This window comes from Crotalus tigris, unplaced genomic scaffold, assembly GCF_016545835.1.
Source record: "Crotalus tigris isolate CLP2741 ecotype Arizona unplaced genomic scaffold, ASM1654583v1 scf7180000018553.2237530, whole genome shotgun sequence".
In the NCBI taxonomy this organism is placed as follows: Eukaryota; Metazoa; Chordata; class Lepidosauria; order Squamata; family Viperidae; genus Crotalus; species Crotalus tigris.
Window position 1 is genome coordinate 1,287,501 of NW_024097074.1, and position 25,549 is coordinate 1,313,049.

Below are 25,549 nucleotides of genomic sequence, written 5' to 3' on the forward strand. Positions count from 1 at the left end.
TGCCACAAAGAGGAGGGGGTCAAACTATTCTCCAAAGCCCCAGAAAGCAAGACAAGAAACAATGGATGGAAACTAACCAAGGAGAGAAGCAACCTGGAATTAAGGAGAAACTTCCTAACAGGGAGGACAATTAACCAGTGGAACAGCTTGCCTCCAGAAATTGTGGGTGCTTCATCAGTAGGGGGTTTTAAGAAGAGACTGGACAGTCACTTGTCTGAAATGGTATAGGGTCTCCTGCTTCAGCAAGGGGCTGGACTAGAAGACCTTATAGGTCCCTCCTAATTCTGTTCTGATTTATGATATTGCCCAGCTGGGTCATGAAACGTCTACACGAAAACTATCAAACGCAGAGAGCCTCAAGAACTCCACAGTTCCATTCTATTGGTATCATTTCAACAAACTTAATCCGTGCTACACCTCACACGGAACACTGTATTGATATTTTGATAAACCTCAGTAGCAAACATTTGAAAACACGACTACTTACGGTAGATTTGACACTGCTTCTTAGGCCATCGATATTAGCGTAAAAAATGGGACTCGAAAACTTGAGGATCTTCACTCCTTCGGGTTCCACCACCTGTTGCAAAAATAAGTATTGACTCCATTATAAATAAATCCTATTTGCTTTAGGCTCAGAAAAAAAAAACCTAGCAAAACAGCTTGACTTCAGAAGTTGTGGGTGTGCCATCATTGGAGGTTTTTAAGAAGAGACTGGACAGCCACTTGTCTGAAATGGTATAGGGTCTCCTGCCTGAGCAGGGGGTTGGACTAGATGACCTCCAAGGTCCCTTCCAACTCTGTTATACTGTTACTACGATTAACCTAAGCAGAGGGTGTGAGACTTAAACAATAAGGTAGACAGAACCAAATTTTCCCATCTCTCATGTAGATAAATTGTTCTTGGTCAATTCCCAATTACTTCTATAATATTCTGTATAACCCACAAATAACGGTCTTCTTCTTAACCTCTATACATCTCTCCCCACTACAGTGACAGCTGTCAATATGCCAATATGCTATATATCAGTGGTTCTCAACCTGTGGGTTGGGACCCCATTTGGGGTCGAACGACCGTTTCACGGGGGTCGCCAAACAATGCAGTCCGCCATATTTTTCCCCCCTTTTCCTTAGCTGTGCTACTCCCTTTTATTCTATTGGCTTTTGAAAGCCAATAGAATAGACTCTCTTGAATAGAGTCTAATTCTATTGGCTTTCAAACGCCAATAGGAATTGTCCAGGCTGTCTCTGCCCTGCTGAGCCCGCCAAAAGCCCCAGTCTGCAAACGGTGCTGCACCAGTTGAGTAGTCCTTGACTTACGACCAGTTGAGTAGTCCTTGACTTACGACCGGTTGGGGGTCGCGGAATTAAAAAGGTTGAGAACCACTGCTATATATGAAGATCAAGTAGCTATTTGTTCAAATATAGATGGGTCCCCTTCAAACAATCTTTTAAAGTGCCCACAGTGTGCTCTCGTTGGCAATCAGAGATAATCAATCCACTTTTGCATCGGATGAACGCCGCTCATGATGAAGGGTACACTATATTGGGTATTATCCGTAGCAAAACATCCAGATTCAGCCATAATTTTCATTCCATACAGCATTAACCTTGTGAACTCTCAAGCTTCCTCCTTCCCTTATATTTTCAAGATGGACAGTATTTAATATTTATTTGCTACATATATGTAGGGATGTGGGTCTATACATATGTTGTTCATGGTATGTTTAGGTGTGTATCATGTATGAGTTTCACTTTGAGAGCGGGCAACTAAATTTCATTTTTGATGTGTGCCTTTGTGCCCACAGTAAAAAAATGACAATAAAGGTTATCTTATCTTATTGTGTACTGTGTACTATATATCTCTGTGTGTATAACACACTGTGTATACAGTATTGTTTTAGATTTATAAAGACTATGCCCTTTCGCCATGCCCCAACTATTTCTAACAGAAGCAAGCATTGTTCTGAGGATTTTTATTCTACTTTCGCTCTCCTCTATCAAGACTTTGCTCTTCTAATATTATTGTCCACAAAAATGGGAGCAAGCAGCCTTTGGCATTGCAGATCTTGCTGAAATATGCTTCTCAGCAGCCAAAACAATTTGGCCCATACAGATAATCCTCCATTTACAACTATAGTTGAGCTGAAAATTTCTGTTGCTAAGGGAGATATTTGTTAAGTGAATTTGGCCCCGTTTTACGACTTTTCTTGCCACTGTTGTTAAATGAATCACTGCAGTTGTTAAATTAGTGACTCAGTTTTTAAGTGAATCACTGCAGCTGATAAGTTAGTAACACGGTTGTTAAGCGAATCTGGCTTTTCCCCCGTTGACTTTGCTTGTCTGAAGATCGCAAAAGGGGATCACGTGACCCTAGGACGCGGCAACCGTCATAAATATGAGTCAGCTGCCAAGCGTCCGAATTTTGATCACGTGACCGTGGGGATGCTGCAACAGTGTGAAAAACAGTCGTAGGTCACTTTTTTCAGTGCTGAAGTAACTTTGAACAGTCACTAAATGAACTGTTGTAAGTCGATGACCATCATTCAGGACCATCTGAATGCTGGGAATTGTAGTCCTACCACTTCTGTAGGTTCTCCTACAGCGAAAATGCTATGATCTCTTTCTTAAAAACAGTCTTCACAAGACTTTGGTTATATAAAAAGAATTCAATTTGTTCCCATAATCCAGAGGTAGGCAACCTTGGCTCTTTTCTGACTCGTGGACTTCAACTCCCAGAATTCCTGAGCCAGCCACGCTGAGGGGAAAGGGAGAGGTTTCCATGCTGAGCCAGGCTGGCTCAGGAATTCTGGGAGTTGAAGTCCACGAGTCATAAAAGAGCCAAGGTTGCCTACTCCTGCCATAATCTACTGAAGTAACAGTGAATTGATGAACGGATTGATTTGGTTTGATATGCTTCAAATGGTTATTAATTCTCGATCCGCCCACTTTTATCTTTTATGAGACTCCAGAAATTGACCTATCCATCCTTTTGTCATGCAGACCGCATTTCAATCAACTCCGAAATAAATCTTAAACAGTCTTTTATTCCCCCCTCTAAGTATTTGAAATATTAGTTTGCTAGACCGTCTTACATTTTTGTATTCTTTGATGTTCTTATACAGATCCGTGCCAGGAACGTTAGCAAGTTTACCCCAGGAAGGACTGACAAAACAAAACAAAATATTGATCAAGATCAAGATTTCAAAATTAAAACCAATGCAATCCTACAGAACAGAATTTGTTGCAAGCAATGGCTGGGAGCCATACACAAAATTTGTTGCAAGCAAGGGTAGCTCAGCCATCACTGATAGCCTAACTCAACGTACGACCACAATTGGGAACAGAAGTGATTGTTAAATGAATCCCAGCCTGTTTGCAACTTTTTCTTTCCCATGGTGAATTATAAGTGAATTATTATCTGAGGGGCTGCCACAAGGCAGAGTGGGTCAGGTTGTTCACCAGAGCACCAGAGGGAAGGACAAGAAACAATGGTTGGAAACTGATCAAAGAGAGAAGCAACCTGGAATTAAGGAGAAACTTCCTAACAGTGAGGACAATCAACCAGTGGAACAGCTTTCCACCAGGAATCGTGGACGCTCCATCACTGGAGATTTTTAAGAAGAGTCTAGACAATCATCTGTCTGAGGTGGTATAGGTTCTCCTGCTTGAGCAGGGGGCTGGACTAGAAGATCTCCAAGGTCTCTTCCAGCTTCTATTCCATTCCATTCCATTCCATTCTGCGTTCTATTCTATTCTATTCTATTCTATTCTATTCTATTCTATTCTATTCTATTCTATTCTATTCTATTCTAATTTCTTTATTCTATTCTATTCTATTCTTATTTAATTTATTCTATTCTATTCTTATTTCTTTATTCTATTCTATTCTATTCTATTCTATTCTATTCTATTCTAATTTCTTTATTCTATTCTATTCTTATTTAATTTATTCTATTCTATTCTTATTTCTTTATTCTATTCTATTCTATTCTATTCTATTCTATTCTATTCTATTCTATTCTATTCCATTCCATTCCATTCCATTCAATTCCATTCTATTATTATTTATTTATTCTATTCTATCTATTCTATTCTGTTCTATTCTATTCTTTTCTATTCTATTCTATTCTATTCTATTCTATTCCATTCCATTCCATTCTATTCTTATTCTATTCTATTCATTCTTATTCTATTCTATTTCTATTCCATTCTATGCTATTATTCTTCTTATATTCCTATCTATTCTTATTCTATTCTATTCCTATTCTATTCTATTCTATTCTCTATTCTATTCCTATTCATATTCATTCCATTCTATTTCCATTCCATTTTATTCTTATTTCTTTCTATTCTATTCTATTCTCTTCTATTCTATTCTATTCTATTCTATCCTATCCTATTATCCTTTCTATTCTATTATTCCATTCCATTCCATTCCATTCCATTCTATTCTTATTTCTTTATTCTATTCTATTCTATTCTATTCTATTCTATTCTATTCTATTCTATTCTATTCTATTCTATTCTTATTTCTCTATTCTATTCTATTCTATTCTATTCTATTCTATTCTATTCTATTCTATTCTATTCTATTCTATTCCATTCCATTCTATTCTATTCTTATTTCTTTATTCTATTCTATTCTATTCTATTCTATTCTATCTATTTTATTCTTATTTCTCTATTCTATTCTATTCTATTCTATTGCAGTTTTAGTGAATCTTTCTGTCATTAAGCGAATCTGTCGTCTCTCATTAATTTTGCTTGTCAGAAGCTCTCTGGGAAGGTCACAAATAGCGATCACACAACCCCAGGATGCTGCAACCAGTTGCCAAGTGCCCAAATTGTGATCCTGTGACTATGGGGATGCTGCAACCATCAGGAGCAAAAGGTCCGGTTATAAGTCATATTTTTCAGTGCCGTTGTAGCTTTGAACAGCTGCTAAATCAGTGGTTCTCAACCTGTGGGTCGGGACCCCATTTGGGGTCGAACGACCATTTCACGGGGGTCGCCAAACAACGCAGTCCACTATTTTTTCCCCCTTTTCCTTAGCTGTGCTCCTCCCTTTTATTCTATTGGCTTTTGAAAGCCAATAGAATAGACTCTCTTGAATAGAGTCTAATTCTATTGGCTTTCAAAAGCCAATAGGAATTGTCCAGGCTGTCTCTGCCCTGCTGAGCCCACCAAAAGTCCCATTCTGCAAATGATGCTGCACCAGTCGAGTAGTCCTCGACTTACGACCGGTTGAGTAGTCCTCGACTTACGACCGGTTGGGGCTTGCGGCATTAAAAAGGTTGAGAACCAGTGTGCTAAATGAAGTCAAGGGCTATCCGCAAATAGCAGAAGCAAAAGCAATGGCAGCTTTGGTAGCACTTTGTGCTTGAAAAACCTCCGTCTGGGGAGGGGTTTGCATTTATTTTCCAGTCTTGGGCGCAAAGTTCTTTTTGGGGGAATTATACTCACAACTGAACTCTCAGCACCACCGTCAGCAGGGCAAATACCAAACCAGCAAGTAATCCCAAATCCAATCCCAGGATGATGGATGCTACACACGTGAAAATCCAGATCATCTGGAAAAAGAAAGAGACGGGGGTGTTAAATCACCCCATCGAGATTGCCGTCAATAGGCTTTGAAGAGCCCTGGTGGCACCGTGCAGTATTGCAGGCAAACGCTACCCACTGTCTGGAGTTCGATCCTGACGGGGCTCAAGGTTGACTCAGCCTTCCATCCTTCCGAGGTCGGTAAAATGAGGACCCGGATTGTTGGGGGCGACAGGCTGACTGTGTAAACCACTTGGATAGGGCTGTAAAGCACTGTGAAGCAGTATATAAGTCTATTGCTATTCCTCCCTCCCTCCCTCCCTCCCTCCCTCCCTCCCTCCCTCCCTTCCTTCCTTCCTTCCTTCCTTCCTTCCTTCTTTCCTCTTATTCCCTTCCTCATTCTCCTTCCTGGTGGTGCAATAGTTAGAATGCAATACTGCAGGCTAACTCTGCCCACTGCCAGGAGTTTGATCCTGACTGGCTCAAGGTTGACGCAGCCTTCTGTCCTTCCAAATTCAGTAAAATGAGGACCCAGATTGTTGGGGGCGACAGGCTGACTGTGTAAACCACTTGGAGAGGGCTGTAAAGCACTGTGAAGCAGTATATAAGTCTATTGCTATTCCTTCCTTCCTTCCTCCTTTCCTCCCTCCCTCCCTCCCTCCCTCCCTCCCTCCCTCCCTCCCTCCCTTCCTTCCTTCCTTCCTTCCTTCCTTCCTTCCTTCCTTCTTTCCTCTTATTCCCTTCCTCATTCTCCTTCCTGGTGGTGCAATAGTTAGAATGCAATACTGCAGGCTAACTCTGCCCACTGCCAGGAGTTTGATCCTGACTGGCTCAAGGTTGACTCAGCCTTCTGTCCTTCCAAATTCAGTAAAATGAGGACCCAGATTGTTGGGGGCGACAGGCTGACTGTGTAAACCACTTGGAGAGGGCTGTAAAGCACTGTGAAGCAGTATATAAGTCTATTGCTATTCCTCCCTCCCTCCCTCCCTCCCTCCCTCCCTTCCTTCCTTCCTTCCTTCCTTCCTTCCTTCCTTCCTTCCTTCTTTCCTCTTATTCCCTTCCTCATTCTCCTTCCTGGTGGTGCAATAGTTAGAATGCAATACTGCAGGCTAACTCTGCCCACTGCCAGGAGTTTGATCCTGACTGGCTCAAGGTTGACTCAGCCTTCTGTCCTTCCAAATTCAGTAAAATGAGGACCCAGATTGTTGGGGGCGACAGGCTGACTCTGTAAACCGCTTGGAGAGAACTGTAAAGCACTGTGAAGCAGTATATAAGTCTATTGCTATTCCTTCCTTCCTTCCTCCTTTCCTTCCTTCCTTCCTCCCTCCCTTCCTTCCTTCGTCCCTCCCTCCCTTCTTCCCTCTTATTCCCTTCCTCATTCTCCTTCCTGGTGGTGCAATGGTTAGAATGCAGAATTGCAGGCAAACTCTGCCCATCACCTGGAGTTTGATCCTGACTGGCTCAAGGTTGACTCAGCCTTCCGTCCTCCCGAATTCGGTAAAATGAGGACTCAGATTGTAAAGCACTATGGGCCAGTATACAGGTAGTCCTCAACATACGGCCACAGTTGAGCCCAAATTTTCTGTTCCTAAGTGAACTTTGCCCCATTTTTACAAACTTTCTCGCCCCAATTGTGAGTCACTGCAATTGTTAAGTAACTAAGTCTAAGTACTATTGCTCCTAGTATTACAATATGTGATCGAGTTCTACCTGATTTGATAAACTTTTGTCTTAGCCTCATACTCGTTTAATCCCACTTTCGTGAATTCATTAATTAATTTTTTGAACATGAAGAAGTTAACATCTCCCCACAACGGTTGGAGAGTGGCTGCCCAACACAGGTTAAATCGGGTGTGGTTAGAAAGTTCACACCAGAGGGTCCACACAAGTTTTGCACCTTCCAATAACCAACAACAAATATTTGTTAGAAGAAAGGTCTGCAGTTTTATTTTCTTCTTAACGTGCTAGTTTTCTATAGATAGGATGAATACATTTTTCTGAGGCCATCCTCTTGATAGTATGATAACCGATATGTTACTGAAACTTCCTCAGTAAAAACAAAGCCTGTGTAGGAAGGCTATTTCAGAAAAGCGAAATTAGTTAGAGACGGTTATAGGAGTGTAGGAGAAGGAATGGCAGAAACTGTGGGTGGAGTCAAAAGAGGAATCAGCTTAGCATCCCTACATAGCCACAAACAAACAAACTGTAGCCTCCCTTGAATTCTGTGGACCCTTATCTAACTGCTAGCAAATTCTCAACTCCTAGTTGAGAAGATTCCTCTGCATAGGCCTTTAATAGTAAATCAGTTTAATTTGACCTTCGGTGTGGGGCTGATTTTTCTTGCCCGACACGGATCTTCGATGGTCAGAAATTCCCTGGAATAACCAAGAAGCTCTTGGTTTTTAGTTGTTGTTTTTTTCTCCCGGTGACATGAGATTCTCAGCAAGGGATTAATTATTAAGTGAAGCGAAAGGCAGCTGCTTAAATAGAGAAGAGATTAATTCAAGTGTGACCAATAACTCTCAGCTTTTTGTGAACCGAACGGCAACGGGACTCACTGCGTCTGCTTTGCTCTGCCTCCACAAACGAGGGACATCGCAAACTTGCATGAACATCCCTTTTAAGTTCGCAATGACCACAGCTGCCAAAACAGACTACAAAGAGAAAAAGAAACATTAGCGTTATTGTTGTTTTAAAAAAAGCAAAAACCCGTTTGAGAGACTCCGAAGAAGTTACAGGTAATCCTCGACTTACGACAATTCATTTAGGGATGGTTCAAAGTTGCAACGGCCCTGAAAAAAGCGACTTATGACCGTTTTTCACACAACTGTTGCAGCATCCCCAGGGTCACGTGATCAAAACTCAGACGCTTGGCAACTGGGTTCATACTTACGACCGTGGCCGTGTCCAAAGTTCATGTGATCAACTTTTTGTGATCTTCTGACAAGTAAAGTCACGGGGGAACTAACTTAACCACTGCAATGATTTATTTAACAACTGTGGCAAGAAAGGTCATAAAAAAGACCAAAATTCACCTCACAAATGTCTCACTTAACAGCAGAAATTTTGGGCTGGATGGTCATAAAGTGAGGACTACCTGTACAAGCGGAGGTTTTGGGGGAGTGGTTAAAAATGTCAAAATGTAGCCCCTTGTTTATGTCCATGTCTTTTACATTTTACAAAAATGTACATTTTACATTTTACAAAAAAATGACAACAAAGGCAATCTAATCTAATCTAATCTAATCTCCTAGGAATGCCTCTGGATAGATAAATTCAGATAAGTCCTCTACTTCTGATTACAATCGGGACTGAAATTTCGCTTGCTATCATGAAGCAAATTATCACCATTTCTACCAGAGTCATTAAGGCGAATCATGAAGTTGTTCAGCAAATCCAGATTCCTCAAATGACTTCCCAGCTGGGAAGATCATAAATTGCCATCGTGTAACTGCAAAATCAATCCGAATAGAGCTGGAAGGGACCTTGGAGGTCATCTAATCCACCCCCCTGCTCAAGCAGGCAACCCTCTACCATTTCAGACCAGTGGCTGTCCAGTCTCTTCTTAAAAGCCTCCAGTGATGGAGCACCTGCCACTTCTGGTGGCAAGTCGTTCCACTGGTTAATCATCCTCACTGTTAGGAACTTTCTCCTTAATTCCAGGGTGCTTCTCTCCTTGATTAGTTTCCATCTATTGTTTCTTGTCTTGCTTTCTGGTGCTTTGGAGAATAAGTTGACCCCCCACTCTTCTTTGTGGCAGCCCCTCAAATACTGGAATACTACTATCATGTCCCCCCTAGTCCTTCTTTTATCTAGACTAGCCAAACCCAAATCCTGCAACCGTTCTTCCTATGTTTTAATCTCCAACCTTTAATCATCTTAGTTGCTGCAAGTGTTGTAGATGTGAGTTAGTTACCCAGTGCCTGAGTTGCAATTATGTGATAGTAAGGGTGGGTGCACCTGTTGTAAATTGTAAGCTGTGTTTACTGAGGCTGTTGTAACTCTGAACCATTTTTAAATGAACAGTTGTCAATTTAAGGATCACCTTTTATTTTATCCCCATTACAGTAGCTGACCTGTGTCATGCAAGAAAAGGAGGGAGATTTCTGTTTATCCAGAGCACAAAATATGAAACAAAGGGTAAAATATATCAGAATAAAATACCTTTTGCAGCGGTTCCAGCAGTTTCCCCAAAGCGACAATAGCAATTAGTACAATAAGCGCTGAGATTATACCGGCCACCTGAAAATAAAATATTGGGAATCATCAAGAAAATAAGTTTGTTTTCAGGAATACTTATGCAAAGGGGCTAGTTTACACAGTTAGTGAGCTGTTTTCAGTAGAGAGTTTGACTTGTCAAAATAACATTCCGAGAGAATCAGAGATATTTTTTCATTCTTTTTGCACAAGGACATGTGACTTCAAAACCCTATTTTAAAACTTGATATTTTTAAAACTAAGCTTCATAGTCATATACCAATAAGGATGTCCGATCTACACGTGCCTGTTTAATGTGCGACAGGAATTAAAGTGTTGGGAGAGACAGATAGAGCAGAATTATCAATATTAGTTCTAGGAGAAGAATGTTTGGGTCTACAGGAACAAGCAAAGCTGACAAGATAAGGAAGTCAACTCTGACCCTAACCCTAACCCTAATCCTAACTCTGACCCTAACCCTAACCCCAAGCCTAATCCTAATCCTAATCCGAACCCTAACCCTAACCCTAATCCAAAACCTAATCCTAACCCCAACCCCAACCCTAACCCAAAGCCTAATCCTAATCTTAACCCTAATCCAAAGCCTAATCCTAACCCAAGCCCACTCCAACCCAAAGCCTAATCCTAATCCTAATCCTAATCCTAACGCCAACCCTTACCCTAACCCTAACCCAAACCCTAAACTAGGGGTAGGCAATCTTGGCTCTTTTATGACTCGTGGACTTCAACTCCCAGAATTCCTGAGCAGCCACACTGAGGGGAAAGGGAGAGGTTTCCAAGCTGAGCCATGCTGGCTCAAGAATTCTGGGAGTTGAAGTCCACCAGTCATGAAGGGGCCATAGTTCCCCCATGCTGGCTCAGGAATTCTGGGAGTTGAAGTCCACAAGTCATGAGGGGGCCATAATTCTCCCACGCTGGCTCAGGAATTCTGGGAGTTGAAGTCCACCAGTCATGAAGGGGCCATAGTTCCCCCATGCTGGCTCAGGAAATCTGGGAGTTGAAGTCCACAAGTCATGAGGGGGCCAAAGTTTCCCTCATGCTGGCTCAGGAATTCTGGGAGTTGAAGTCCACAAGTCATGAGGGGGCCATAGTTCCCCCATGCTGGCTCAGGAATTCTGGGAGTTGAAGTCCACGAGTCATAAAAGAGCCAAGGTTGCCCGCCCCTGTCTTAGGCTAAAATCCTATGCAACTAGGATCAATCATTAGATGACTTGTTCAAAATCCGCTCCGGCAAATCAGTTCCAAGAATGATGGACAGGCAGCAGACGTCCCTTCCTTCTGGGCCAGGTAAATACCTGAGTTTTTCCACCTGTGCTTTCTTGGACCGCAGTGCGAGAGAGCGCGGTGGTTGCAGCAAAGCAAGAAAAGGCTCCTGAAAAGATATTGCTGATTCCAAAGGCAATAAATTCCTAGAAAACGGGAATAAACAAACCGTGCGTAAAACACAAAGTCCTTCATCATACATGGAAATATTTTATTAGAACAGGCTTGGAGAAACTACAGGTGGCCCTCGACTTACGACCACAAAAGAAGACCAGCATTTCTGTCGCTAAGCAAGGCGATTCCCCATTTTTACAAACTTTTATGACACATTTGTTAAGTGAATCGCCGCCGTTAAGTGAATCATCACCATCAAGTGAATCATCATTGCCGTTAAATGAATCTCCACCATCGTTAAGTGATTCGCCATCGTCGTTAAGTGAACCACGAGGTCGTTAAGTGAATCTGGCTTCCCCCCACTGATGTTGCTTGTCAGAAGCTGGCTGGAAAGGTGGCAAACGGCGATCACGTGACCCTGGGACGCTGCAACCCTAGTAAATACATGCCAGTTGCCATGGAGCTAAATTTTGATCATGGGCTGCGACGGTCATAAGTGAGAGGACCACTAATAAGTCACTTTTTTCAATGTCACTGTGATTTCGAAGGATTGCTAAATGATGTCGGATATGACAGACTGAGGTCTTCTGGAACAGCTCAGATTTATTCAGCCCTGTGGTTCTCCTTCCTGCTTGTCAGCCCTGGCCCCTTTAAGATGGGTGAGGAATTCTGGGAATTGAAGTCCACACCTCTCGGAAGTTCCTCAAATGGGCTTGGGACTTTTGGACTGGAACGTTGAATTCACTTCACCACTTCGCTGTATTTTTATTTTATTTGGTTCAATTGCATGGCTGCTTCATTTCACTTCACTTTATTTTATTCATTTGCACGGCTGCTTCATTTCACTTCATTTCACTTCACTTTATTTTATTTATTTGCATGGTTGCTTTATTTCACTTCACTTTATTTTTACTTTATTTTATTCATTTGCATGGCTGCTTCACTTCACTTCACTTTATTTTTATTTTATTTTATACATTTGTATGGCTGCTTCATTTCACTTCACTTCACTTCACTTTATTTTTATTTTATTTTATTCATTTGCATGGCTGCTTTACTTCACTTCATTTTTGCTTTATTTTATTCATTTTCATGGCTGCTTCACTTCACTTTATTTTTACTTTATTTTATTCATTTGCATGGCTGCTTTATTTCACTTCACTTTATTTTTACTTTATTTTTATTTTATTTTATTCATTTGCATGGCTGCTTCACTTCACTTCATTTTTGCTTTATTTTATTCATTTGTATGGCTGCTTCATTTCACTTCACTTTATTTTATTCATTTCCATGGCTGCTTCACTTCACTTCATTTTTGCTTTAATTTATTCATTTGCATGGCTGCTTCAGTTCATTTTTGCTTTATTTTATTCATTTGCATAGCTGCTTCACTTTATTTTTATTTTATTTTATTCATTTGCATGGCTGCTTCATTTCACTTCACTTCACTTTATTGTATTTCACTTTATTTTATTTTATTCATTTGCATGGCTGCTTCACTCCACTTTTTACTTTATTTTTACTTTCGGTTACCCATGTGCATGGCTGCCCACCTCTATTAATGTGGTGATGGTATTCTCTACAAGCTGCCAACTTCAGCTGTAAATTTTAATATTCTAGCCCCCCCCTCTCCCCCCCAAAAAAGGCTAGATATGCAGGTTCTTTTATTTAGTGCCTTAAAGAAAACTCAGGTTAGATGGCATTTCCCTGTTCGTCGGGAATCCGGCCCCGTTCTCCATACCTGATTTCCATCAATGGAATAATCATACTTGGTGGCATAGACTTTCCCTACTGAGACGGCGATAGCGTAAGCGACAATCGCAATGGAAAATGACGAGGCCAGCATCTCTCCAAACTTCTCCACCGCTGGACGTTGAGGAGGCAAAAACCTGAAGAGGAAAAGGAGCAGGAGAGAAATGCATATGGATAATTCTATAGATCATGGGTAGGCAACCTTGGCTCTTTTATGACTCGTGGACTTCAACTCCCAGAATTCCTGAGCCAGCCATGCTGAGGGGAAAGGGAGAGGTTTCCAAGCTGGCTGAGGAATTCTGGGAGTTGAAGTCCATGAGTCATAAAAGAGCCAAGGTTGCCTACCTCTAACCTAGGTCTAGGCCGCTTTATGATTCGTGGATTTCAACTCCCAGAATTCCTGAGCCAGCATGGCTCAGCTTGGACACCTCTACCTTTCCCCTCAGCATGGCTGGCTCAGGAATTCTGGGAGTTGAAGTCCACGAGCCATAAAAGAGCCAAGGTTGCCTACCTCTAACCTAGGCCTAGGCCGCTTTATGACTCGTGGACTTCAACTCCCAGAATTCCTGAGCCAGCATGGCTCAGCTTTGAAACCTCTCCCTTTCTCCTCAGCATGGCTGGCCCAGGAATTCTGGGAGTTGGAGTCCACGAGTCATAAAAGAGCCAAGGTTGCCTACCCCTGGTATAGATAGATCACCCTTGACTTACAAAGTTTGCTTAGTGACAGTTCGAAGTTACAATGTGACTCATGACCATTTTTCCACATTTACAACCGTTGCACCATCCTCATGATCATGTGATCAAAATTCAGAGGCTTGGCAACTGACATGTACTTGTGACAGTTGCAGCGTCCCCAGGGTCACGTGATCCCCTTTTGTGACCTTCTGACAAAGAAAGCCAATGGGGGAAGCCAGATTCACTTAACAACCGTGTGACTAATTTGTTAATTCATTTAACAATTGTAGCAAAAAAGGTCATAAAATGGGGCAAAACTCATTTAATGGTGGCAACACAAGTTGTAAAATGGTGCAAAACTCACTTAAGAACTGTCTCACTAAGCAATATAAATTTTGGGAACAATTGTGGTTGAAAGTCGAGCACTGCCTGTACTTTTATTTTATTTTATTTTACTATTTTATTTTATTTTATTTTACTATTTTATTTTATTTTATTTTATTTTATTTTATTTTATTTTATTGTTTTATTTTATTGTTTTATTTTATTTTATTATTTTATTTTATTATTTTATTTTATTATTATTATTAATAATAATAATAATAATAATAATAATAGATTTTTTTACAGACACATACATTTATTTATTTTCTTATTTATATCCTGCCATTATTATTTTTACAACTACCTCAAGGTGGCAAATACACATACACACAACCTACCTCACAGGGTTGTTGTTGTGAGGAAAATAGGAGGAGAAAGGAGAGGAGGAGGAGGAGGAGGAGGAGGAGTTGAATACATTTGCCACCTTGAGTTTTTTGTGAAAAATCATAAAGGCGGGATGCAAATCAATCAATAAATTAAATTAAATTCATTTTGCTAAGCAAGGCGGTCATTAAATGAGTCTTGCCCAACGTTATAATCTTTTTGGCCATGGTTGTTAAGGAAATCACGTGGCTGTTAAGTGAATCCCGCTCCTGTTCATTGACTTTGCTTGTTAGAAGCCGGCTGGGAACGTATGGCTCTCTCTGGATGCCCCTTGGAATTACATGTTGGTTGTTGAGCTTTAAATTTTGATCATGTGATCTTGGGGGTCCCAAAATGGCTGTAAGTGCGAAGTCTTATATCCCATTTTTCAGTGCCATTTACCTTTGAAAGGTCGCTAAATGAACTGTTGTAAGTTGAGGAGTATCTATAACTGGGGATCGCTTGATTCCCCTCTTAACTTTTCTCCTTAAACTCAAAATTTAGTTGCATTTAGCCTTTGGTTTGAATGTTAGAAGACCAATAATCTGTACTCACCCTCTAGGAATAGTTTTCACAATCCCTGCATTATATTTCTTCTCAAGGTCCACTCCGTAGGAAATGCCCGTGGCAACGATAGTCTGGATTCAAAAATAAAAATAGCAGAAGACATTTTATTTATTTACTATTTATGTATATGTATGGAAGAGGAGAGGGAAGTGAGTAGCAATATATGCGCAAGTAAGGGAAGCAAGGGCAAATTAGTTAATAACACGGGGATTAGGACCGAAGCGTTGATTGGCCGGTCAGGACCCATGACGAGATCCAAGAGTCGGGCGCAAACGGCTTTTCATCTATAAATAAGTTTTCCTGAACGAACCCTGACGATGTTGGCAGTAGCCAACGAAAGCTTGGTATTTTATTCAATTAAAACTTTTATAGTTTTTAACTTTTCCTGGTGTTCACGCCTGTTTGTTGTTCGATATGAATATACCCAGGAATCATTCTTTTATTTTTAATATCATTTTTGATATGTATATATATATGTGTATATATATATATATGTATGTATGTATGTATGTATGTGTGCGCACGTGTGTGTATGTGTATGTATATGTATATATAAAATATGTATGTATGTGTATATATATATATATATACACACATAAATACATACATACATACATACACACACACACACACACACACACACACACACATGTAGGTCTTTGGTTATTCGGGTTTTCTCCCGCGTAAAATTGGAAGTGTCTTGGCGATGTTTTGACGAAGTCCCATTCGTTATCTTCAGGCTGGTGTTTTCGGCTTCATGCTTCTAGGAACATTGCTCTTAGAAGCACGAAGCCGAAAACACCAGCCTGAAGATGATGAATGGGACTTCGTCGAAACGTCTCCAACACACTTCCAATTTTACGCGGGAGAAAACCCGAATAACCAAAGACCTACATACAAACACCCGCGAAAACCTCAGAAAACATATACACACATATATATATATATACACACACATACATATACACATATATATCATATTTTTAGCATTATTAACCATATCATATATATATATATATATATGATATGTGGACAATACAATATAGGAGATAATATATTAAATTAAGATAAAACCATAAGAAAATCACCATAATACAGGTAGTCCTCGATTTACAACAGTTCATTTAGTGACCATCAAAGTTAAAGTGGCACTGAAAAAAGAGATTTGTGAGCATTTTTCACAGTTACGACCTTCGTAGCATCCCCGTGGTCATGTGATCAGAATTTGGACACTTGGCAGCTGGTTCACACTTACGACGGTCACAGTGTCCCGGGGGGGTCACGTGATCCCCTTTTGCGACCTTCTGACAAGCAAAGTCAATGGGGGAAGCCACATTCCCTTAACAACCTGTTGCTAATTTAACAACCGCTATGATTCACTTAGCATCTGTGACAGGAAAGGTCGTAAAATGGGGCAAAGCTCACTTAAAAGCCGTCTCGCTTAGCAACCTAAATGTTGTGTCTCAACTTTGGTCGTAAGTCGAGGGCTACCTGTACGGAGCCGTAGAACCGCAATCGCAATAGAAGTCCAAATTCAAAAAGGTATAAAGAAAGAAAGCCGATCTGGTTCTCCTATAACTTTCTTGAGTTTCTCAAAGTTGTCGGCTTACCACAATCACTTCTATCGGAATGGGAATTGGGATCTTGTGCCTGAAGCGGTCGTTAATCTCTTTGACAGCCATGCACACCACAATGGTCAGCAGCCCCGCCACTAGGTCAGCTATATTGGTGGTTCTAATATTTTCAAATATTTCTATCAGCGTCTAAAGACAGAAGACAAAAATAAGACGAGAATTATGTGTTCCGGTTGTTCAAGTAGTTAGGGCCCAAAATTAGCAAACCTGAATTGCAGAAATAGTACTACAAGAACATCTTAGTAATACGCATGGATTAATAATTGACTAGGTTGCCTCCAAAAAGAATTGGCTGTACTTCATTAGAGTTTTTCAGGAGAAGCTGCACAGCTGTCAAACTGGTATCCCTCCTTTAACAGAGTCAGAATATAATAATAATAATAATAATAATAATAATAATAATAATAATAGTAGTAGTAGTAGTAGTAGTAGTAGTATAGTAGTAGTAAAGCAAACAAGGATAGTATCAATAGTAATAGGTGCCTTGGGTGCAATCCCAAAACAACTGGAGCACCACTTGAACACCATTGGCATTGACAAATTTGCCATTCGTCAATTGCAAAAGGCAGCCTTACTAGGAACTGCTTCCATCCTGCGACGATACCTGTAATACCATCAAACATCCACATCTGCCTATCCCAGGTCCTTGGGAAGGACTGGATAGGTAGACAAAAATGCCAAATCCAGTCTGAACATCTGGCTGACTGTGCGATGAATAATAATAATAATAATAATAATAATAATAATAATAATAATAATAATAATAATAAAGTTGGAAGGGACCTTGGAGGTCATCTAGTCCAACCCTTTGCTCAGGCAGGAAACCCTGTACCATTTCAGACAAATAACCATCTACCCCAGTTCTCTTTCTCAGATTAATTTATCTCATTTGTTTCATCTTCTTTTCTTTTTTTAACATGTTCTTATTTATTTTTTTTTGTTTAAAAAATATTTTCTTTTCTTTTATTCTTGAATAATGTTACAGCCATTTGGGCTATTTTATCTAAAAATGAAAAGCAATGTAGAATTGCTCTTAAATAATCATTTTCTCCCCTTCTTTTTAAAAGTGATGAGAGCAAACCTATTCTGAATTCCATGATGGCAAAAAGAAATAATGGCTTCTGTCAATAAGATATTTAGGGAAAACTTTAATGGGAAGGAGAACTGAAGTTCATTTTAATGAAGACAAATCAAGAAGAGAAGCAATCTGAATTAAGGAGGAACTTCCTAACAGTGAGGACAATTAACCAGTGGAACAGCTTGCCTCCAGATGTTGTGGGTGCTCCATCATTGGAGGTTTTTAAGAAGAGATGGGGTAGCCACTTTTCCTGGAATGATGTAAGGACTCCTACTTGAGCAGGGGGCTGGACTAGAAGACCTCCAAGGTCCCTTCCTGTTTTATTCTGATTAAGACCCTGGATACTCAGTGGGCAGAGAATGCTGGCTAATTTTTATTGGAAACCCTAGTCCATCCCATAGGTGTGACAGGTTGTGTGGTCTTCCTCCATCTAATGCAGGGGTCTTCAAACTTGGCCCTTTTATGACTTGTGGACTTCAACTCCCAGAATTCCTCAGCCAGCCAAGTTTGAAGACCCTGATCTAATGTAACCTCGTACCCCACTAATGTAACCTCGTACCCCACAAAATTGTTAAGTGTAGACATCTGCCACTCAACAACTATCCATTCTGTTGTCTCAAAATTGCTTTTCCAAAAGGCAACTGGACTGTTTTTCCTTGAGGAGAAAGAGAAAGACATTTCTCTTCTCATCCAAGAAGCTTCATCCTTGGATGAGAAGAGAAACAACTTCTTCTTCTTCTTCTTCTTCTTCTTCTTCTTCTTCTTCTTCTTCTTCTTCTTCTTCTTCTTCTTCTTCTTCTTCTTCTTCTTCTTCTTCTTCTTCTTCTTCTTCTTTCTTCTTCTTCTTCTTCTTCTTCTTCTTCTTCTTCTTCTTCTTCTTCTTCTTCTTCTTCTTCTTCTTCTTCTTCTTCTTCTTCTTCTTCTTCTTCTTCTTCTTCTTCTTCTTCTTCTTCTTCTTCTTCTTCTTCTTCTTCTTCTTCTTCTTCTCCTCCTCCTCCTCCTCCTCCTCCTCCTCCTCCTCTTCTCTTCTTCTTTTTCTTGTTATTCTTCTTCTCCTCCTCCTCCTCCTCCTCCTCTTCTTCTTCTTCTTTTCCTCCTCCTCCTCTTTCTCTTCTTCTTCTCCTCCTCCTCCTCCTCCTCCTCCTCCTTGAAACAGTCCAGTTGCCTTTTGAAAAAGCGCACCTTCGAGGCCACTATGATCTGGATGTCGGACACTCTCCACAGACATTTATCCATACTATTGTAGATCAACACACTGTGGACCAAAAGCTGAGGAACACAAGGGAGCAACAGTTAGCCAAGGAAGTTCAGTTTAGTAAGAAACACTTACGTAGATTATGGAAAGGACTCCGTTGTAGTTTTTGGTTGAAACGTTCAGCACAATTTTCAGCTGTGAAACAAATACTTGAAAAGCAGCAGCTGTTGTAAATCCACCAACCAACGGATCAGCAAGGTACCTTACAATAAAACCGATTTGAAGTACTCCAAACACTAGCTGAGGGGAAGGGAGAAAAAAAACCACATAATTTCCTAAACGGTTAAAAAATAATAAGGAGCACAGCAAACTATTTAAAAAGTAAGGAGGTGGAAGACCTATAACTCAATATCCCCCAGACAAGATCCTACACTTTCCTGGCCTTCCTTTCTTGTCTGATACGAAAATAAATCAATAAATTTCCGCCCATCTTTACTTATCCCGGTATTAATTTAATAGACTCTAACCCCATCTTTCCCAGGAAATAATCCTCAGTCTTCTTGTGGTTAAAATAAAAACAGTGCAATGGATCCATTATGCAAAACTATAGATCAGGGGTGTCAAATTCAATTTCATTGAGGGCCGCATCAGCATTGCAGTTGCCCTCGGGGGGGGGGGTGCGGGGAGGGGCGGCCTACTGGGTGGGCGTGGATGGAGTGGGTGTGTCCTACTGGGTGGGCATGGCCAGCTCTACATCGTTCGCGTCAAGCGGGCCTGTGGGGGCCTGGGCAGGAGTGGGACAGATCTGGGGGTCTCTGGCAGAAGGGGGTGGGACCGGGGCAAGTGCCAAGGCATGGTCCATTTCTTCATTCCTCACAAAGGGGGACACCTCCCCAGCATGCACTCCGGGGCCAGGGCCGACGCGGCAGGGGCTGGTTCCTTGCTGCTTCTAGACAGCCTTGTGGAGCTAAGACTGAATGCATTTCAGCATAGATGGCCACCCCAAAATTGTACATTGGCTCCCGGCCGGCCTGGGCCAGGGTCAAGGCAGCGGGGGCCGTTCCCTCACTGTTTCCAGGATGGCTTCACGGGCCGCATGAAACCACTTCACGGGCTGCATCTGGCCTCCAAGCCTTGTGTTTGACATGTCTGCTATAGATCAATTGTCCAAAAATTAAAAGGGGGAAAAAAAGAGAGCATTTTCTCCAGTTATATATACAATAAAGTTTTGAGACAGCTTGGTCTGGTTTGATTACCTGGATTATGCCAACCAGGAAGGTCACAGTGCTGGAAATGAGGACCCGCTGGGCGTCTGTGGAGGCCATGACTACCCCGGTTGTTCCGTTCACCCCCGTCATGTTACTGTTATCCATGTCAGGTACCATGCTTAATACTACGGAGCCCACCATCAAACTAACCACAGGGAAAGGTCCTGTCGAAAGGAAGTATATCTGTTTTTAAAATGTATCTTTGGAAGCCAATGTTATGGCAAAGGCAGGGGTCTCCAACCTTGGCGAATTTAAGACTTGTGGACTTCAACTCCCAGAATGCCTCTTTCTCACAGAAACATATCTCTTATTAAAATTAAAAAAAATATATCCAGTTACCGACGGAGATGTGTCTTGATGTTCCTAGGAAGAAGTACGTCAGGATGGGGAAAAATGCGGAATAGAGGCCGTATCCAATGGGAACTGCAGCCAATAAGGCGTACGCCAAACCTGACGGTACAGAATTTTTTTTTTTAAAAAAAATGTAAAATCGTATTCTGCGGCATCTTAAAGTCAATTATAAATACATTAATGTAAACACGCTGTTCTTTAATAGACAAATACAATCTGTAACAGGGAGCCCTTGTCTTACGACTGTTCGTTGAGCAATTGCTCAAAGTTACGACAACACTGAAAAAAGTAACCTGGTTATTTATGACCGTTGTAGGGTCCCTGCAGTCATGTGATCATGATTTGGTTGGCTTGGCAACTGGCATGAGTTTTTGACCATTGCAGCATCACACGAGAAGGTCATTTCCGTGCTTTTAACCATCAAAATGAAATGGTGGAAGCACAATTTGCTTAACGGACAGGGAAAGCAAGGCTGTAAAACTGGACGCAGTCATGGGACAATTTAATTAACAGCCTCAGTGCTTTTTGATAATCTAGTAGTCCCAAATGAGAATTACCTGAATATGTATTTCCCATCTGAGGTTCACCCCTTCTACATCTAGGCCAGGGATAGACAACCTTGGCTCTTTTATGACTCGTGGACTTCAACTCCCAGAATTCCTGAGCCAGCATGTCTTAGTATGGAAACCTCTCCATTTCTCCTCAGCATGGCTGGCTCAGGAATTCTGGGAGTTGAAGTCCACACAGTATTTAATATTTATTTGTTATTTATATGTAGGGGTATGGGTCTATACCAGGGGTAGGCAACCTTGGCTCTTTTATGACTCGTGGACTTCAACTCCCAGAATTCCTGAGACAGCATGGCTCAGCATGAAAACCTCTCCATTTCTCCTCAACATGGCTGGCTCAGGAATTCTGGGAGTTGAAGTCCACACAGTATTTAATATTTATTTGTTATTTATATGTAGGTGTATGGGTCTATACGAGGGGTAGGCAACCTTGGATCTTTTATGACTAGTGGACTTCAACTCCCAGAATTCCTGAGACAGCATGGCTCAGCATGGAAACATCTCCATTTCTCCTCAGCATGGCTGGCTCAGGAATTCTGGGAGTTGAAGTTCACACAGTATTTAATATTTATTTGTTATTTATATACAATATAGTGGTATGGGTCTATACCAGGGGTAGGCAACCTTGGCTCTTTTATGACTCGTGGATGAACTCCCAGAATTCCTGAGCCAGCATGGGGGAACTATGGCCCCTTCATGACTCGTGGACTTCAACTCCCAGAATTCCTAAGCCAGCATGGCTCAGCATGGAAACCTCTTCATTTTTCCTCAGCGTGGCTGGCTCAGGAATTCTGGGAGTTGAAGTCCACGAGTCATAAAAGGGCCAAGGTTGCCTACCCCTGGTCTAGACCATGTGCTACATGTAAAAATACTGAGCAGGTAATACTAAAAAGTAAACCGGGGTTGATTTTGTGCAGTATTTCAGTGGAATCAAATTTAAATAAATAAGACACGAGCTGAAACCCTACAAACTTTAGGGTTTGCGAACATGAAAAGGCATCTAAGTCAGTGGTTCTCAACCTTTTTAATGCTGCGACCCCCAACCGGTCATAAGTCGAGGACTACTCAACTGGTGCAGCACCGTTTGCAGAATGGGACTTTTGACGGGCTCAGCAGGGCAGAGACAGCCTGGACAATTCCTATTGGCTTTGGAAAGCCAATAAAATTAGACTCTGTTCACGAGAGTCTATTCTATTGGCTTTCAAAAGCCAATAGAATAAAAGGGAGTAGCACAGCTAAGGAAAAGGGGGGAAAAATGGCGGACTGCGTTGTTTGGCGACCCCCGTGAAATGGTCGTTCGACCCCAAATGGGGTCCCGACCCACAGGTTGAGAACCACTGGTCTAAGTAAACCTGAGCAACATTTAAAGCTAGGGAAACATCCGGGTCAGTTTAATTGCCAAATGATTCCACTGGTTTTGAGCCACAGGGGTGAACAAACAATCCACGTTAAATGCAGAACACAATACAGAATAACAGAGTCAGAAGGGACCTGGGGGGGGGGTTGTCTTCCAGTCCAACCCCTGCTTCAACAGGAGACCCCATACCATATCAGATAAATGGCTGTCCAATGTCTTCTTGAAAACCTCCAGCGGTGGAGCACCCACAACGTCTGGAGGCAAGCGTGGTTTTTTTTTTCTGAGCCTGAAGCAAATAGGCAAATCGTTCCACTGAATAATTGTACCCACCCTCAGAAAAATTCAGCTTCGTTTGAGGTTGGATCGCTCCTTGATCCAAATGGAGAGGGAGAAAGGGAGGGAGGGAGGGAGAGAGAGAGAGAATGAAAAAGAGAATAAGGGGGGAGGGACAGGGGGAGAAACAGAGGGAGAGGGAGGGAGAAGGAGAAGGCAGGGAGAGAGGGGGAGAAAGACAAAGAGAGGGAGAGGGAGGGAGAGAGGGAGATGGAGACAGAGGGAGAGGGGGAGGGAGAGAATGGGAGAATGGGGAGGGAGGGGGAGAAAGAGAGAAAGGGAGCGGAAGGAGGCAGGGAGAGAGGGGGAGAAAGAGAGAGAGAGGGAGGGAGAGAGGGAGGGGGAGAGAGAGGGAGAGGGGGGAGGGAGAGAGAGAGAGAGAATGAGAGAAGGGGGAGGGAGGGGGAGAAAGAGGGAGAGGGTGAGGGGAGGGAGAGGGGGAGAAAGAGGGAGAGGGAGGGAGAGAGACAAGGAGAGGGAGAGAATGAGAGAAGGGGGAGGGAGGGGGAGAAAGAGGGTGAGGGGAGGGAGAGGGGGAGAAAGAGGGAGAGGGAGGGAGAGAGACAAGGAGAGGGAGAGAATGAGAGAAGGGGAAGGGAGGGGGAGAAAGAGGGAGAGAGGGAGAGGAAGCGGGAGCGGGAGAGGGAAAGAGAGAGGGAGAGAGGGAGGGAGGGAGAAGGAGAGGGGGAGAGAGAGAAAGAGGGAGAGGAAGAGACCTTGAATAGCCCCAGTATAGTTCGACCTCTGCATCTCCTGAGGTTAAAGGTGTGTCCCTCTCTTACCTTGTAAGGTAGCCACGAGTCCCGTACTGACGCCCGAAATTATGTCGCTCAGGAGCCATTCCTTAATCCTGTACTTGGGCAGCCACTCCAGAATAGGGAAGAAGGTCTTGGTGACTTGCAAGGCTTTTCTTCTCGAACAGCTGCCCAAGACAAAAACAAAAACAAAAAACAACGGTCACTTGCCAAAAGGACTGAGTGAGAGGCCCCCTTGAGCGGACACCACTCTCGGCTCAAAACCGTTCCCCAAACCTACGCAGGTCGGCCAGGTTACCTGCAGGATTTCTGGACTCGCTCGCGGAGCGTTTTGGGCACCACCAGCTTCTTCTCGTTCTCCTCCTGGAAGTTGGGCTCGTTGTAGATGGGTCGGCTCACCACGTAGCGACTGAGATCCGGGCGGTCTCCGTCGGCCCCACCGCTGGCTGCCATGGCTGTCCCCCACCTGGGGGAAAGACAGCGAAGGAGACAACTAGCCTTCCCAAAGCAGACTCGGGCGCAGAGGCATCAAAGGACAAACCGAGCCCACGCCTGGACTTCTGCAGCCCTGGGCCGGCTCCTGCCAGCTCCTGCCCACCACCCACCTGGGCCAGCTCTCCCCATTCCCCCCCCCCCAGCCTCAAGCTCTTTGCAAGCCGAGGAAGGGGACCAGCCAGGCAAAGATCCTGACAGAGCAACGGCAGAAGCCGGAGTACCAAACCAGGCGCTTTTCTTTCTTTCTTTCTTTCTTTCTTTCTTTCTTTCTTTCTTTCTTTCTTTCTTTCTTTCTTTCTTTCTCTCCTTCCTTTCCTTCCTTCCTTTTCTTTTTTCTCTCTTTCTTTCCTTTCTTTCTCTTCCTTCCTTCTTTCCTTTTCTTTCTTTTTCTCTTTCTTTCTTTCTCTCTCTTTCTTTCCTTTCTTTTTTCTTTCTTTTCTTTCTTTCTCTTTTTCTTTCTTTCTTTCTTTCTTTCTTTCTTTCTTTCTTTCTTTCTTTCTGTCTTTCTTTCTCTTTTCTTTCTTTCTCTTTTCTTTCTTTCTCTCTTCTTTCTTTCTTTCTTTCTCTTTTTTCTTTCTTTCTTTCTCTCTTCTTTCTTTCTTTCCTTTTTTCCTTCCTTCCTTCCTTCCTTCCTTCCTTCCTTCCTTCCTTCCTTCCTTCCTTCCTTCCTTCCTTCCTTCCTTCCTCCCTCCCTCCCTCTCTCCTTTCTTTGAGTTGAGGAAAACCCTCAACCCTTAAGAGATAGTGTGGGATGGAGGGCGAGGGGGCTGAGGGGCTAGGAACTTGAGGGGAGAGGAGTGCTGAGAGGCAAGAGGGGCTGGGGGGGGTCAACGGGCTTTGAGAGGCAAGGAGGGTTGAGGGTGAAGGATCTAGAAAAGGGGCTGGGGGTGAAGGGAACTGAGGGAGGACGAGAAGCAAGGGACAGAGGATTGTGGAAGAGGGAGGCTGAGGGGTGCTGAGAGGGAAAAAGGGCTGGGCGGGTGAGGGGCCCTGGGGGTCCCTGAGGGGTGAAGGGGGCTGGGGATGAGAGGGGGATGAGAAGCAGAACTGGCTGGGGCAAGGGTCCCTGCGGGATCCCCAGGGAGGAGAGGGGGGGCTGAGAGGCCAAAAGGACTGGGGGAAAGGGATGAATGGGGGGCTGGGGCTCGGGGGGGGAGGGCTAGTGTCAACTGGGACGCCCTGAGAGCATCCCCACCCCTGGGCACACAGGTGGAGGAGAGGCACCCCGGGATGCCCCCCTCCTCATTCCACCAGGCAAGGCGCACCTCGCGAGTTGCAGAGGGAGGGGGGCAACCTTCCGTGACCCCCCCTCGTTTGCTTAGCCGCATCCCTTCCCTTCCTTCCCCTCCCTCCCTCTAGCCAAGCCCAGGACGCCGGGTCGGAATTGGGGGGGGGTCCCGGCCCCCCTCGAGCGCTGTCCGAGGTCTGAAGCGCGCCCCGCTCCTCTTCCTCTTCCTCTTCCTCCTCCTCTACAGCAGCCCAACCTGCCGGGACGACCCTTCCCCAGCCGGGGCCCCCCAGAGACCACTCAGCAGGTCCCCGTCGCCTCTTTACCTGCTCCTCCTCCTCCTGCGCCCGGAGTCCCAGTTTTGGGCCAGGCGTCTGGACCCGCGTGGCAGCCGCTTTTATACGGC

General features: G+C 43.1%; 1 protein-coding gene across 2 annotated transcripts in view; it reads right to left on the minus strand.

Annotated features, from left to right (window-relative positions):
• Positions 1 to 25,549, minus strand: part of SLC26A4 (solute carrier family 26 member 4) — a 36,584-nt gene extending 11,035 nt beyond the window's left edge. Inside the window, exons 1-15 of one of the 2 annotated variants that reach the window (XM_039354477.1) lie at positions 25,470 to 25,549; positions 23,719 to 23,886; positions 23,448 to 23,587; positions 20,395 to 20,505; positions 20,044 to 20,219; positions 18,923 to 19,087; positions 16,491 to 16,643; positions 14,869 to 14,951; positions 12,881 to 13,028; positions 11,058 to 11,171; positions 9,709 to 9,786; positions 8,103 to 8,198; positions 5,467 to 5,573; positions 3,096 to 3,165; positions 488 to 580 (exon numbers count right to left, since the gene is read on the minus strand). In XM_039354477.1, coding sequence (XP_039210411.1) covers positions 488 to 580; positions 3,096 to 3,165; positions 5,467 to 5,573; positions 8,103 to 8,198; positions 9,709 to 9,786; positions 11,058 to 11,171; positions 12,881 to 13,028; positions 14,869 to 14,951; positions 16,491 to 16,643; positions 18,923 to 19,087; positions 20,044 to 20,219; positions 20,395 to 20,505; positions 23,448 to 23,587; positions 23,719 to 23,873 — 1,689 coding nt within the window. In that variant the 5' untranslated portion in view covers positions 23,874 to 23,886; positions 25,470 to 25,549. Of the gene's footprint in view, positions 1 to 487; positions 581 to 3,095; positions 3,166 to 5,466; positions 5,574 to 8,102; positions 8,199 to 9,708; positions 9,787 to 11,057; positions 11,172 to 12,880; positions 13,029 to 14,868; positions 14,952 to 16,490; positions 16,644 to 18,922; positions 19,088 to 20,043; positions 20,220 to 20,394; positions 20,506 to 23,447; positions 23,588 to 23,718; positions 24,040 to 25,469 lie in introns of those variants that run through there. The other variant, XM_039354478.1, reaches the window with a different exon arrangement.